Source organism: Xenopus laevis, chromosome 7S (genome assembly GCF_017654675.1).
Source record: "Xenopus laevis strain J_2021 chromosome 7S, Xenopus_laevis_v10.1, whole genome shotgun sequence".
Taxonomy (NCBI): Eukaryota; Metazoa; Chordata; class Amphibia; order Anura; family Pipidae; genus Xenopus; species Xenopus laevis.
Window position 1 is genome coordinate 10396269 of NC_054384.1, and position 13374 is coordinate 10409642.

The following is a 13374-nucleotide window of genomic DNA, read 5'->3' on the forward strand; positions in this document are numbered from 1 at the left end:
GAACACTGATTTAAAGCTCTTCATACCTCCCAACTTTCTGCGGATAGTTCCGATTTTAATAGCTCAGCCTGCAGTTCTAAGTTTCTTATTAAATGTCCGCAGTTTCTCTTTTATCTCCTGCGCTGACACCAGAAAATGATACAGTTCTGGAAAATTAATTCAAATAAGAGGCTGCTTGGTTGGTATTCTCTGTATATATAAGATGAGCCGCTTTTTCTGTTTCAGGCTAAAGGTGGCCATTGATGTTAAGATTTTTCTCTTTGGAATTGTAGGTTTGTCAAATCATCGTGAAGTTAGTGGGCACAAAAAGATTGCGAATATAACGAGTTTTCGTCTGATATTTTTATCCGACCATTTATCGGCTGGTTTAGAAAATTTTCATTGGTGACAGTGAAATGTATCCGTTGTCCAATTGTTTGCAGGGGCAAGCAGGCGGCTACCCACAGTTTTCCTGGCTTCAACTAGACGATGTCACTTGAAATGGTCTTTTTAGTTGATGTACAAATCATACATTTAAAGGAAAACTTGAACTCTCAAACAATAGGTCTCTATAAAAAGATATTACACAAAACAGCTCATGTGTAAAACCCTGCTTCATGTAAATAAACTATTTTCATAATAATATACTTTTCTAGTAGTATGTGCCATTGGGTAATCATAAATAGAAAACTGAGATCTTATGATTTACGGTGCACACAAACAAACCGTACATGTTAGGTCACATGAACCAATTAACAGACAGAGTTGTGTCTTTTGCTTCCACACTTCTTCCTGTTACAGTTAGAGCTGCAGTATTTCTGGTCAGGTGATCTCTGAGGCAGCACACAGACCATCACTAAATGGGGGTTCAAGGCAAGAGATGTAAAAGGGCAATATTTACTTAAATATATATATATATATCTATCAGTTTGATAAGATTCTTTAATTCCATTTAATTTGATATAAACTATCTGTTGCTTGTATTCATTTTGGGGGTACAGTTTTCCTTTAAACGATCGTTTCAGGAGAAGCTTGGTCTTACGATATGAAAAGATCTTTTAAAAATCCTAATGTCCTTGGCCACCTTTAGGACAGCATCACTTGGGAGTAGGGTTGCCACCTAACCAGTATTTTACAGGCCTGTCCGGTAAAAACGATGGTTGATCTCAATGTTATTAATAGGGAAAAAAGATAAATATATAGGAACACCAGGTATTTTTTTCCAGAAAAGGTGGCAACTCTACTTGGAAGCAGAAGGTCCCAGGGCTTCCACCACAAGACTTATTAGAACCAGGAAGTGCTGAAGGGAAACTGAAAGGGATACTGTCATGGGAAAATTTTTTTTTCCAAAACACATCAGTTAATAGTGCTGCTCCAGCAGAATTCTGCACTGAAATCCATTTCTCAAAAGAGCAAACAGATTCTTTTATATCCAATTTTGAAATCTGACATGGGGCTAGACATTTTGTCAGTTTCCCAGCTGCCCCCAGTCATGTGACTTGTGCCTGCACTTCAGGATGGAACTATTTTCTGGCAGGCTGTTATTTCTCCTACTTAATGTAACTGAATCAGTCTCAGCGGGACTTGGTTTTTACTATTGAGTGCTGTTCTTAGATTTGCCAGGCAGCTGTTATCTTCTGTCAGTGAGCTGCTGTCTGGTTATCGTCCCATTGTTCTGTTGTTTGGCTGCTGGGGGGGAAAGGGAGGGGGTGATATCACTATAAATTGCAGTACAGCAGTAAAGAGTGACTGAAGTTTATCAGAGCACAAGTCACATGACTGGGTAAGATGGGAAACTGACAATATGTCTAGCCCCATGTCAGATTTCAAAATTGAATATAAGAAAATCTGTTTGCTCTTTTGAGAAATGGATTTCAGTGCAGAATTCTGCTGGAGTAGCACTATTAACTGATGTGTTTTGAAAAAAACATGTTTTCCCATGACAGTATCCCTTTAAGTGATTTAATTTTGTCATGTATTATTCAATTATTCCTTAATAAAAAACAATAGGTAACATAGTATGTCCGGCCCATACCCTATGCAGATCTCTGAGATGCTGAGTCTGACCAGATCGAGGCTTGCAACGCAAATGTCCCGTCCGCTGTTCCGTAGCAGCCGAGTTCATTTGGTGGCGCTTGTTTGGTCTGTCTGTAAGCGGCAAAAACATTTAAAGCTTCTTTAGGAGGAGCAGAGCCGGTGTTTGGCACCATGTCCAGCCGGAGATCGGCCGCTACCTCCGAGACGGAGGATTCCGATGGGAACATGAATGGAGGCGATTATGAGTCCACCGACGAGGACGATCTCAGCCGCAGGCAAATACGACAGCAGTACCGGGACCTTATACGGAACGTACAGCGTGAGTCTCACCGGGTGGGCAGACAGAGAGCGATGGCAGCTCAGCTCTGTCAGTGAGATTATACATGGGCCCTCCTGCTGCTTGGGAAGGCAGCTTCTATCATTATGTTTCTACTGCTGCTTGGGCTTCCCCTCTTCACACTCACTGCTTTATAAGAAGTATCATAACTAGAGCCCCGGTAGCAGTAAAGATCTGTGTCTCCAAAGATGCCCCAGTAGCTCCCCATCTTCTTTTCTGCTGATTCACTGCACATGCTCTGTGCTGCTGTCACTTACTGAGCTTAGTGACCCACTCACAATATACAGTACACATAGAATAGAAATGTCACAATATAAGGCTGATTAGTAATTAATACACATAATTACTACATGGCAGCACAGAAACCAGTGCAATTAGCATCAGAATTTAATAATAAGCAAACCTGTAGCATCAGCTTATATTACAGCCAGGGAAGCTCATTTTCTGCTGGATAATTAGTGACGAGCCCTAAGCTTAGCTTCTCAACAGCCAATCAGAGCCCACTGAGCATGTGAGTGTCACAGACACTTTCCAAGATGGTGACCCCCTGTGACAAGTTTGAAGTCCTGGATCATTGCTGCTATTGACAAGCTCAAACTTTAGCCTCGTGCAATAAGTTCACTATATGAAATAATGCATTTTGAGCCACATTCATTTTTAGGGTTTACTTCTCCTATAAAGGCGCTGCTCACCCTTAAATTACCTGTTAGTATGATTTAGAGAGGGATAGTCTGAGACAATTTGCAATTATTTTTTGTGGTTTTTGAGTTATTTATTCAGCAACTCTCCAGCATACAATTTCAGCAATCTGGTTGCTAGGGTCCGCATTTCCCTTGAAACCTTGCACTTATTTGAATAAGAGACTGGCAGTGGCGGAACTACCGGGGGAGCAGGGGGTGCGAGTGGGCCAGGGCCTGCACCCCCTCAGGGCCCCCCAGCAGCCCGCTCCACTGAAATGCGGGCCGAAATACGCGTACGGAGGGGGCGGGGACCCGGCTGCGCGTCACGCACCAGGGCCCACCCCCCTCTAGTTACGTTACTGGAGACTGGAATAGGAGAGGGTCTGAATAGAAAGATGAGAAATAACATTTGTTTTTCAGATGGGGTCTTGGACCCCATTTGAAAGCTGGAAAGAGTCAGAAGAAGAGGGCAAATAATTCAGACATAGCCAAGACATGGGCATCTGCATCCACCTGTCCTTCTTTCAGTTCCAACAACTGTAAGAGGACTAGGGTGATGCAGTAATGTGTGGGTTAGAGCTTCTTCTTCTCAAGAGAGGAATGTAGTGTTCTTGGCTTTCTGCCGCAACTTAATAGCCACAGACACTTTTTTGTATAATTAATGGAGAATTTGTCATATACTTTTTATGCTGACACAATTTCTGACATGTATTTCAAGGTATAATTCCTTTCCTGCAGTGGGCTTGGCTACTGTCAATTAGGGATGCACCGAATCCATTATTTCGGATTCGGCCGAACCCCTGAATCCTTTGTGAAAGATTCGGCCGAATACCGAACCTTAATTTGTATATGCACATTCGGGGTGGGAAAGGTAAAACCTTTTTTACTTCCTTGTTTTGTGCCATAAAGTCATGCAATTTCCCTCCACACCCCTAATTTGCATATCCAAATTAGGATTCATAGTAACATAGTAAGTAAGGTTGAAAAAAGACACACGACCATCAAGTTCAAACTTTTTTTTTTTAATCTGCCTAACTGCCAGTTGATCCAGAGGAAGGCAAAAAACTCATTTGAAGCCTCTCCAATTTGCCTCAGAGGGGAAAAAATTCCTTCCTGACTCCAAAATGCAATGGGACCAGTCCCTAAGTCAACTTGTACTATGAGCTATCTCCCATATCCCTGTATTCCCTCACTTGCTAAACACCATCCAACCCCTTCTTATACCTATCTAATGTATCAGCCTGTACCCCTGATTCAGGGAGACAATTCCACATCTTCACAGCTCTCACTGTAACAAACCCCGGTTCAGCCGAATCCCAAACTGAACCTATAGGAGTCTCTTTTTGACGCTACACCTGTTTTTGAACAACCAAAATTTGCCTCCAAGCCTGGAATTAAAAAAAATAAGCACCTGCTTTGAGGCGACTGAGCTCAGCATCCAAGGGGTTGGGGATCAACATGTTGCTCACGAGCCACTTTGGGGATCACTGATCTACTTGTTCTGTAAATATACGTGTGGACCTATAAATGCAGTCATTACACAAATGATTAAATAAAAATGAGTAAAGCACAATGTGCACAAAGCCATCACTACTAGTGATGTGCGGGTCTGGTAAAACCCAACCCGTTCCCGCTCTCCCTTCACCTGAGCCCGACTTCCGGCTTCCATTTATAAACCCTCGCCGATGACGTCACAAAAGGGGTGGGGCAATCAGGCGCATGTCTATATAAAAAGGAAGTCAGAAGCTGCCAGTGCAAGGTGGTGGGCGGGGTGAGCAGGAAGAAACACTCAACCCAGGCCCACCCGCAAAAGAAGGTGCGAGGCCCAAACCTGCCTGACCCGTGGGTATCGGGCCGACCCGCACATCACTAATCACTAATAACACCATCCTGAACACACAAATATACTCTTAAATCCTTCTGTTGTGATAACTAGTGGGGTGCACACCATATCAAGAGTTCAGATATCCTATGTACCTGCCCAAACCATTGATAGCATGTGACCTTACAGCACTGACAACAATACGTTTCACTCCAGTAATGCAAGATGTCTAAGTCCCCATATTGCTTATACAGTGGCAGAGATATCATGGCATCAGCGGGTGCTGGTGGGTGAAATACTTTGAAGGATCAGTCTTTTTTTTTTTTTTTTTTTATTACCACTCTTAATTGCTTTGCAGAGAACCGTGAGGAGATGCTGAGCTCCAGGAGTGATAAACTGACTGAAGCCCTGGAGGAGGCCAATAAAATCTTTGCAGGAGGCAAGTGATGGGACGAGACCCGTATCAATAATAATAAATAAATAAATCTTCCCTGTAATGTACAGACCTTTCTACGGGAAGCTTGCTTTTTTCCCTGCTTTGGAAAAACATTTATTTTATTTACTTTTTTCTATTCTTAGCTTTACTGTTTTTAATGTTCTCATTCCTAAAACCAGGTTGTTAGTGGGGGATCTTTAGAGGTCCATAGGTGGAGCAACCCAGAGAAATGCTAATTTCACCAGTAGATGAACAGTTGTCTTTTTGCATAATTAGTGTCCCGTGCCAGAGAAGCGGCACTTGATGCCCAGTTCCTGGTTCTGGCTTCTTGCCTTGGGAAGGAGAAAGCCAGTCAGCTTCATGCCGATATGACTGTGTTTGACCCAACGTCGTTTGCAGAGGATCTGGTAAGCTGCATGTTCAGATCCACACACTTCTTTATAGGTAATAGTAAATTATTATCATACGACCTGTAAACATGGTAAATTAGAATTGCTGAAAACCTTGCTGCCTCCCTGCATGAGGCCATACACACACATATACAGTGTGTGCATTGTCTGTGCATTGTCTGTGCATTGTCTGTGCATTGTCTGTGCATTGTCTGTGCATTGTCTGTGCATTGCCTGTGCATTACCTGTGCATGTATGCTGGCCTGCCAGTTGCAACATATATCCATGTACTGAGGAAATCAGTTAGTCCCCATCGTCCTCTCATTGTGTGGCAATCTGTGGGTTCTGGCAAATGCCAGAGGGACTGTGTAAGATGCCATAGATTGTCACTGGTGGGGGCTGTTAGGGCCTCTGTGTACCCGAAATGCCAGGGCCTATTTTGATTCTCAGTCCAGACCTGTGTGAAGCTTCGTTTTCTGAAGTCACCTGAGCTTTCACTTTGGAAAATGAAATGCCAGCCGAGAAATCTTCTCGTGCCATTAGCCTAAGAGGACTACAGAGCTCCAAAATATGGTGTGCCAGTATATTAAGGAAAGATGTAAGAAGTATCCTGCTCAATTTAAAGGGGTTGTTCACCTTTAAGTTAACTTTTAGTATGTTATAGAATGGCCAATTCTAAGCAACCTTTCAATTGGTCTACTCTTCATTATTTATTCTTAATTGTTTTTTTTTTTATTTATTTGCCTTTTTCTTCTAACTCTTTCCAGCTTTCAAATGACCCCATCTAAACACATATGCTCTGTTAAGCTACACATTTATTGTTACTGCTACTTTTCATTACTCATCTATTTAGGCCCTCTTGTATTCATATTCCAGTCTCTTATTCAAATCAATGCATGGTTGCTAGGGTAATTTGGACCCTAGAAACCAGATTGCAAACCGGAGAGTTGCTGAATAAAAAGCTAAAGTAGCCACAAGGAATCGCAAAATGAAAACCAATTTCAATATGTCTCCGAATATCGCTCTCTACATCATGTTAAAAGGTAACTCAAAGGTGAATTACGCCTTTAACCCCTTTGTGTGTCCTCAGCTCTCGTTCATGGGCTTAAATCGCATGGAATCACCAGGACACAATTGTGAGAATGAAAGCGACGATGAGAGTAATGCTGGGGGATACCTGCCTGCTGATGCTTGGCAGAAACTTGGGTCGGAAGCAGAAAAATGCTTAAAAAGAACACCAACCTTTCATTTTCTGTGAGTTGTGGGACGACCTCTGTGTGTTAATTTACACTGAGAAGCTTGAGTGTGAAATGCGTCAGTGCGACTGGTCGTGCTGCTTCACACTCTCCCATGTTGTGGTTACTCAGGTTGGGATCATTTAACACCGAACCTCCAGTTGTTCGGCAACGGATCGAACGGCAGAAGAGGTGCAATAAAACGAAGGAGAAAGGTGTAATGCCAGCGCAGGTATGTGATCTAATTAACACACTACTATGGACTTCTTAAATGTTGAACAGAAACTTCAATAGTTTAGTCACAGCAGTCTAGAGAGTTACTTACTAGTGCCAATAGACTGTAAGGTACTCCTAAGCCTTTGGCTCATGTATTTAATATTTGGTGCATAGCTGAAGAAAATGGAAGAATCCCACCAAGAAGCCACAGAGAAAGAGGTGGAACGGATTTTGGGATTCTTACAAACGTACTTCATAGAAGAACGTAAGTAAAAATCCTTTCTATATCCGTGCAGGGGGAGTGATAGCAAGTGCTGTGAGATGTTTTTCCCCATAAAGGGTCCATGTGATGGATTTTTTTTATTAAAGAGATACTGTCATGGGAAAAAAATGAATCAGTTAATAGTGCTACTCCATCAGAATTCTGCATTGAAATCCATTTCTCAAAAGAGCAAACAGATTTTTTTATATTTAATTTTGAAATCTGACATGGGGCTAGACATATTGTCAGTTTCCCAGCTGCCCCAAGTCATGTGATTTGTGCTATGATAAACTTCAATCACTCTTTACTACTGTACTGCAAGTTGGAGTGATATCACCCCCTCCCTTTTCCCCCCAGCAGCCAAACAAAAGAACAATGGGAAGGTAACCAGATAACAGCTCCCTAACACAAGATAACAGCTGCCTGGTAGATATAAGAACAACACTCAATAGTAAAAACCCATGTCTCACTGAGACGCATTCAGTTACATTGAGAAGGAAAAACAGCAGCCTGCCAGAAAGCATTTCTCTCCTAAAGTGCAGGCACAAGTCACATGACTGGGGGCAGCTGGGAAATTGACAAAATGTCTAGCCCAATGTCAGATTTCAAAATTGAATATAAAAAAATCTGTTTGCTCTTTTGAGAAATGGATTTCAGTGCAGAATTCTGCTGGAGCAGCAGTATTAGCTGATTCATTTTGAAAAAATTTTTTTTCCCCATGACAGTATCCCTTTAATACATTTTTCACTTTGACTACAACTAATCGAGTGCCGCTAAATTCTTCAGTGTAACTACAAATACTTCTCCCGGTGCAGGCTAGAGACCCATTAGCGAGCACCTACCATCACACCGGATGGATATCACTAGGGATGGGCGAATTTTTTGCGCCTTGTTTTGCCGAAAAAATGACGCCCATAGACTTGTATGGCTTTGTGCGTCAAAATAAAAAGACGCGCGTCAAAAGAAAAAATTTTTGACGCCAATAGACTTTTATGGGCGTCGGCAACATTTCGCCGGTGGCAAATTTTTTGCCAAGCGAAACGGTTAAAATTCACCCATCCCTAGATATCACACCTGTATGGGTAACAAGACATTGTGGGGCTCTTAATTTGTTTACTTCTCAGCTGTAGAGGCTGGAAGTCTATAAATGAAATAATGTGTGTGTGTATTTATGGAAGTACAGATGTTTTCTCCATTTTCTCTGCAGCGGAAACACCCATTTCTTTTTTTGACTTTGTCATTGATCCAAACTCCTTTGCACGAACAGTAGAGAACATCTTCCACGTCTCTTTTATTATAAGGGTGAGTATATGCTGTATACCTGTATTTCGTTTTTCTTATCTATTTTGTTTTCGCCTTTGTTCTTTGGCAACATGGTTGGAGTTCTTGCCTGCCACCTTGGACTTTCTCATTTGGCCACATAGGGTGAGCGATTTGAGCATCTGTAATGCACACGCAGGTGCCAGTTTTGCTTCGGAGGAATGTAATTTGGCCTCCGGGTGTGTTCTCAAAACCGAAAATATAATATACTGATTGCACTGTACTGGTAAAACATATGTATTTGCTTCAGAAACTCTATTATAGTTTATATAAACAAGCTGCTGTGTAGCCATGGGGGCAGCCATTCAAGCACAGGATACACAGTAGATAACAGATAAGTACTACTATAGTTTATATAAACAAGCTGCTGTGTAGCCATGGGGGCAGCCATTCAAGCACAGGATACACAGTAGATAACAGATAAGTACTACTATAGTTTATATAAACAAGCTGCTCGTTGGCCATGGGGGCAGCCATTCAAGCACAGGATACACAGTAGATAATAGATAAGTACTACTATAGTTTATATAAACAAGCTGCTGTGTAGCCATGGGGGCAGCCATTCAAGCACAGGATACACAGTAGATAACAGATAAGTACTACTATAGTTTATATAAACAAGCTGCTGTGTAGCCATGGGGGCAGCCATTCAAGCACAGGATACACAGTAGATAACAGATAAGTACTACTATAGTTTATATAAACAAGCTGCTCGTTGGCCATGGGGGCAGCTATTCAAGCACAGGATACACAGTAGATAACAGATAAGTACTACTATAGTTTATATAAACAAGCTGCTGTGTAGCCATGGGGGCAGCCATTCAAGCACAGGATACACAGTAGATAACAGATAAGTACTACTATAGTTTATATAAACAAGCTGCTGTGTAGCCATGGGGGCAGCCATTCAAGCACAGGATACACAGTAGATAACAGATAAGTACTACTATAGTTTATATAAACAAGCTGCTGTGTAGTCATGGGGGCAGCCATTCAAGCACAGGATACACAGTAGATAACAGATAAGTACTACTATAGTTTATATAAACAGGCTGCTGTGCAGCCATGGGGGCAGCTGTTCAAAGCTGAAAAAGGAGAAAAGGAACAGGATACTCAACAGATAACATGTAAGCTCTGTAGTATACACTGGGATTCTTCAGAACTTATATGTTATCTATTGTGTATCCTGTGCTTGAATGGCTGCCCCCATGGCTACACAGCAGCTTGTTTACATAAACTATAATAGTTTTTCTGAAGCAGACACACCAGGTTTAAGAGTACAGGGCAACACTACATTATATTGGCATTCTTTTAAAACACTTTAATACTTTTGGCATTACTGTTCCTTTAATGTTTCCACTAGAGCTTTCAGGCTATTACCATTGTGTGCAGTGATGTACAACTTTGGGTTATTTGCCACTACCCGGAGGTACCAATAGTCATGGGCATGTCATTGCACCATGAGTATCTCCCAGCAAGTAATGTTAGGAGATACAGCAGACTGACAAGGGAATGCTTTCATAAGTTTTATATGACATGCAATCTGTCTTTTTCCAGGATGGCTTTGCTAGAATAAAGCTTGATCATGACAAACTGCCAGTGATAGGTAAGTATGTTTATACACTGTGTTAATGGATGTTATAGGGTTTTTGGACAGTACTATATAAATTGTCTTGCATCCGTTATATAGAAACCATATACGTATATAATACACAAAAGTCATGAATATCTTGTAAATTATATCCTTAGAAATGGTGACTGGTGTCAATTATAATCGGTGAGTAGTAATGTAATTTTTGTCACATGACTCACTAAAACTTGTGTATTATAAGAAATAAAGTTGGAAAATATGAGGATATTAGAAGTCGCCTCGGAGTTCCATGACGTGTATAAATGCACTCTGATTTCGGCCTTGTGCTTTTTATATGGTCATGAACTTATGATATCCTTATAATTTACAATAGGGGTATATATAGTGAATCAAGTACCCCCAATTGTAAAATATAAGGATATTATAAGTTACCGAGGAGTTCCATGACCATATAAAAACATGAGGCCGAAATCCGAGTGCTTTTATAAAGGTCATGGAACTCCGAGGTAACGTCTAATATCCTATTTTCCAGCAAGGGGTACTTTATTTATTATAATACACAAGTTTTAGTGAGTCATGTGACAACAATGACATCACTACTCACCATTTATAACTGATGACATCAGAACTCACCGTTTATAAGGATATAATTTACAGGATATTTATAGCTTTTGTGTATTATAAATATTTATTAGCTTCTTCAGCCATGTCTCCAAAGATTTGTTTGCCCAATTCCGGGACCCAAATGGTGAGCCTTGTTTAATCATGATAAGGGCAATGATTGGATCACATGTGGAAACTGGAAGGCATCCAAAAGATGACTGGATTTTCTGCCTGGTCCAATCATATTAGCGTCCTGACAATTTGTAGGTGGCAGTAAATATCTGCCTCCCCCCAGGACTAAAAGTTTTTCCCTGATCACTTTAAGATAAAAAGTTAATAGGAGTGACAGATAATGTGTCTGACTCGGCCTGACTCCCTGCATGTGTGTGTGTTCTTCACAGAACCAATTGCACAGGAAAATAAAAGCAATATCGACGAGCATAATCAGCCAAGGTATCAGGGAGTCGTATACCTTAGCCACCAAGACTGGAAGGTAAAATATAATTTCTCAATACTAGGGATGCACCGAATCCAGGATTCGGTTTGGGATTCGGGAATCTCTCTGAACTGCCTGCCTGCCGGCTAGAATCTAAATCGCTGGCGGAATGGCTCTCGGAGCGCTTCGTTTTCCAAAGTTGCTTCACAAGGAAACTTCGGGCGACTTCGGAAAGCCGAATCGATCCGATCCCACCGGCGATTTAAATTCTAGCCGGCGGGTAGGCTGTTCAGGGAATGGCGACTAATCTCCCGAGAGTGTTTTGCAGCACCCCACACCCAACCCCTTTAACAAATGGTGGTCTTGTACCTTTAAAAATGGGCGTTGGTTTGGGCTCATTTTTACTTAGCCTTCTAGTGCTCCCACAACCCCCTTTTATTTTTATTTTATTTTTTAAAATATGATTTCACCCCTCTCTTTCTGTTACAGTTGATTACAACCTGCAAAGTTTTTATTCTCAACCCCCTTTTTATTTCCAGGAGATCGCAGAGACATTTGAAATAACTGAACCGATGATCCCCCCACCAGTTTTACCTTAAGATGTGAGTATAATATGTATAAATGTACAGGTTGGCATCTTTCATCATAGTGTCACTCCTAAGCAAACACAATGAATGCATAAGATGGCCGTGAGAAACCTCTGTGTAAACAAACCCCCAGCCTCCCTGGCTGAATGTTTAATGCCAGATTGTAGTCTAATTGTTTCTCAAAAGTTCTCTCTTGTGACTTGCTATCTATGTTTCGCCATATATTTATCCTTCAATGATATACTTACCCTTTGATTCATTTCCTTTTCTTCTTTTTTTAGGTTTGCAAGAAGATTTTATATTTTACCTTTGTTTTTTTACCTTGGGCATTTGAGCTGAATGTTTTATATCTGTAAATTGTTGTACATACCTAGAAAAAACAATTTAAGCCACGTTTGGCCATTGTTTGTACTTCTTGTGTTTGGTCATACTTAGTACAGGGAAAGATTGTGACCGTCATCTGCAAGAGCAGCCTATTACCTGCAATAACTTCTAGCTACTGGATATATTGGGTGAGGGTTTCTAACTATACTGAAATAAAAAACGTTCTAAATACAATCAATTAAAAATTCTGTATTGTTTTTTAAATAATCAAGTTACTCTTCACTGTCCACCCTCTCTGCATCTGTTTCGCTTCATTCTGTCTTCATGCAGCAGTTGGGTGTTAGATTTTCAGTTATCATTAGATCCAATATATCTTATAGGGGAGGTTTCCTTTTCTAGCAGATGAATTAGAGCTCATTCAAATAACTGATTCCAGTACAAACAAAATCTAACAAAAAAACTGCCTATTGCACAAATTCTGCATGTAGAGAGACATGATGTCTGGTGATTTTAATAAAGTGAGCTTTAATACATCTTCTAGGCAAAAGGAGCCCCCCATAAGATATATTGGATTCGTTCGAAATCAGGCTCCCAACTCCTGCATAAAGAGAGAATGAAGAGGGACAGATGTTGAGAGAGGGACGGTGAAGTGTAATTTGAATATTTCAGAAACAGTTCAGAATTTTGAATTGATTATATTTAGAAAGCTTCTTATATCAGTATGATAAAGGTTACATTAAATGTTAATTTTCATGATTGTTCCCCTGTCATTTTGGGTACGCAGCTTTTTTTTTGGGCTGCAACTGTCAGCATGCCTTTACTCCTGATCATATGTTTATGAATTCTGGGAGCTGTAGCCAGTGTACAAAAGCCCTATACACTCCACAAAAATATATTGTTTTTGCTAAAGATTGGAGGAGATACAAGAATACACATGCAGGTGCCTTTTGTCTATATGTTTGCACTTGTGTCTGTCATAATTATTTTAATGTTAACAAGAAAGTTATAAAGCGCTGACCCAGATGAAGAGCCATTGCTTTCAGTGCTGCTGGATTTTACCTTCAAAATTCTTTTTATACGTTTGAGGTTTTTTGTTTGTATATTTTGTGTTTTGATGTCC

The 13374-nt window shown here is 40.8% G+C and overlaps 1 protein-coding gene across 2 annotated transcripts; it reads left to right on the forward strand.

Moving 5' to 3' along the window:
* Positions 1-2001: 2001 nt before the first annotated feature.
* Positions 2002-12323, forward strand: nsmce4a.S (NSE4 homolog A, SMC5-SMC6 complex component S homeolog). 2 transcript variants are annotated; one of them, XM_018227338.2, is made up of 11 exons: positions 2006-2335; positions 5214-5294; positions 5568-5698; positions 6771-6934; positions 7048-7147; positions 7306-7396; positions 8601-8695; positions 10271-10319; positions 11309-11400; positions 11883-11945; positions 12212-12323. In XM_018227338.2, exons 1-10 carry the CDS (start codon positions 2188-2190, stop codon positions 11940-11942), a joined length of 1011 nt encoding a protein of 336 aa, XP_018082827.1. In that variant the 5' UTR covers positions 2006-2187; the 3' UTR covers positions 11943-11945; positions 12212-12323. The 2 variants fall into 2 exon arrangements, with proteins under 2 accessions (XP_018082828.1, XP_018082827.1); XM_018227339.2 differs by lacking the exon at positions 11309-11400 and having other exon boundaries at positions 2002-2335.
* Positions 12324-13374: the final 1051 nt, after the last annotated feature.

What these genes read in the sequence shown, in the direction of transcription:
- nsmce4a.S (XM_018227338.2), top strand. Translation starts at nt 2,188, where the DNA reads ATGTCCAGCCGGAGATCGGCCGCTACCTCCGAGACGGAGGATTCCGAT. An exon ending in CCTTATACGGAACGTACAGC is followed by an intron (nt 2,336 to 5,213) that starts GTGAGTCTCACC and finishes ATTGCTTTGCAG; the next exon opens with AGAACCGTGAGGAGATGCTG. An exon ending in TTAGCCACCAAGACTGGAAG is followed by an intron (nt 11,401 to 11,882) that starts GTAAAATATAAT and finishes TTTTATTTCCAG; the next exon opens with GAGATCGCAGAGACATTTGA.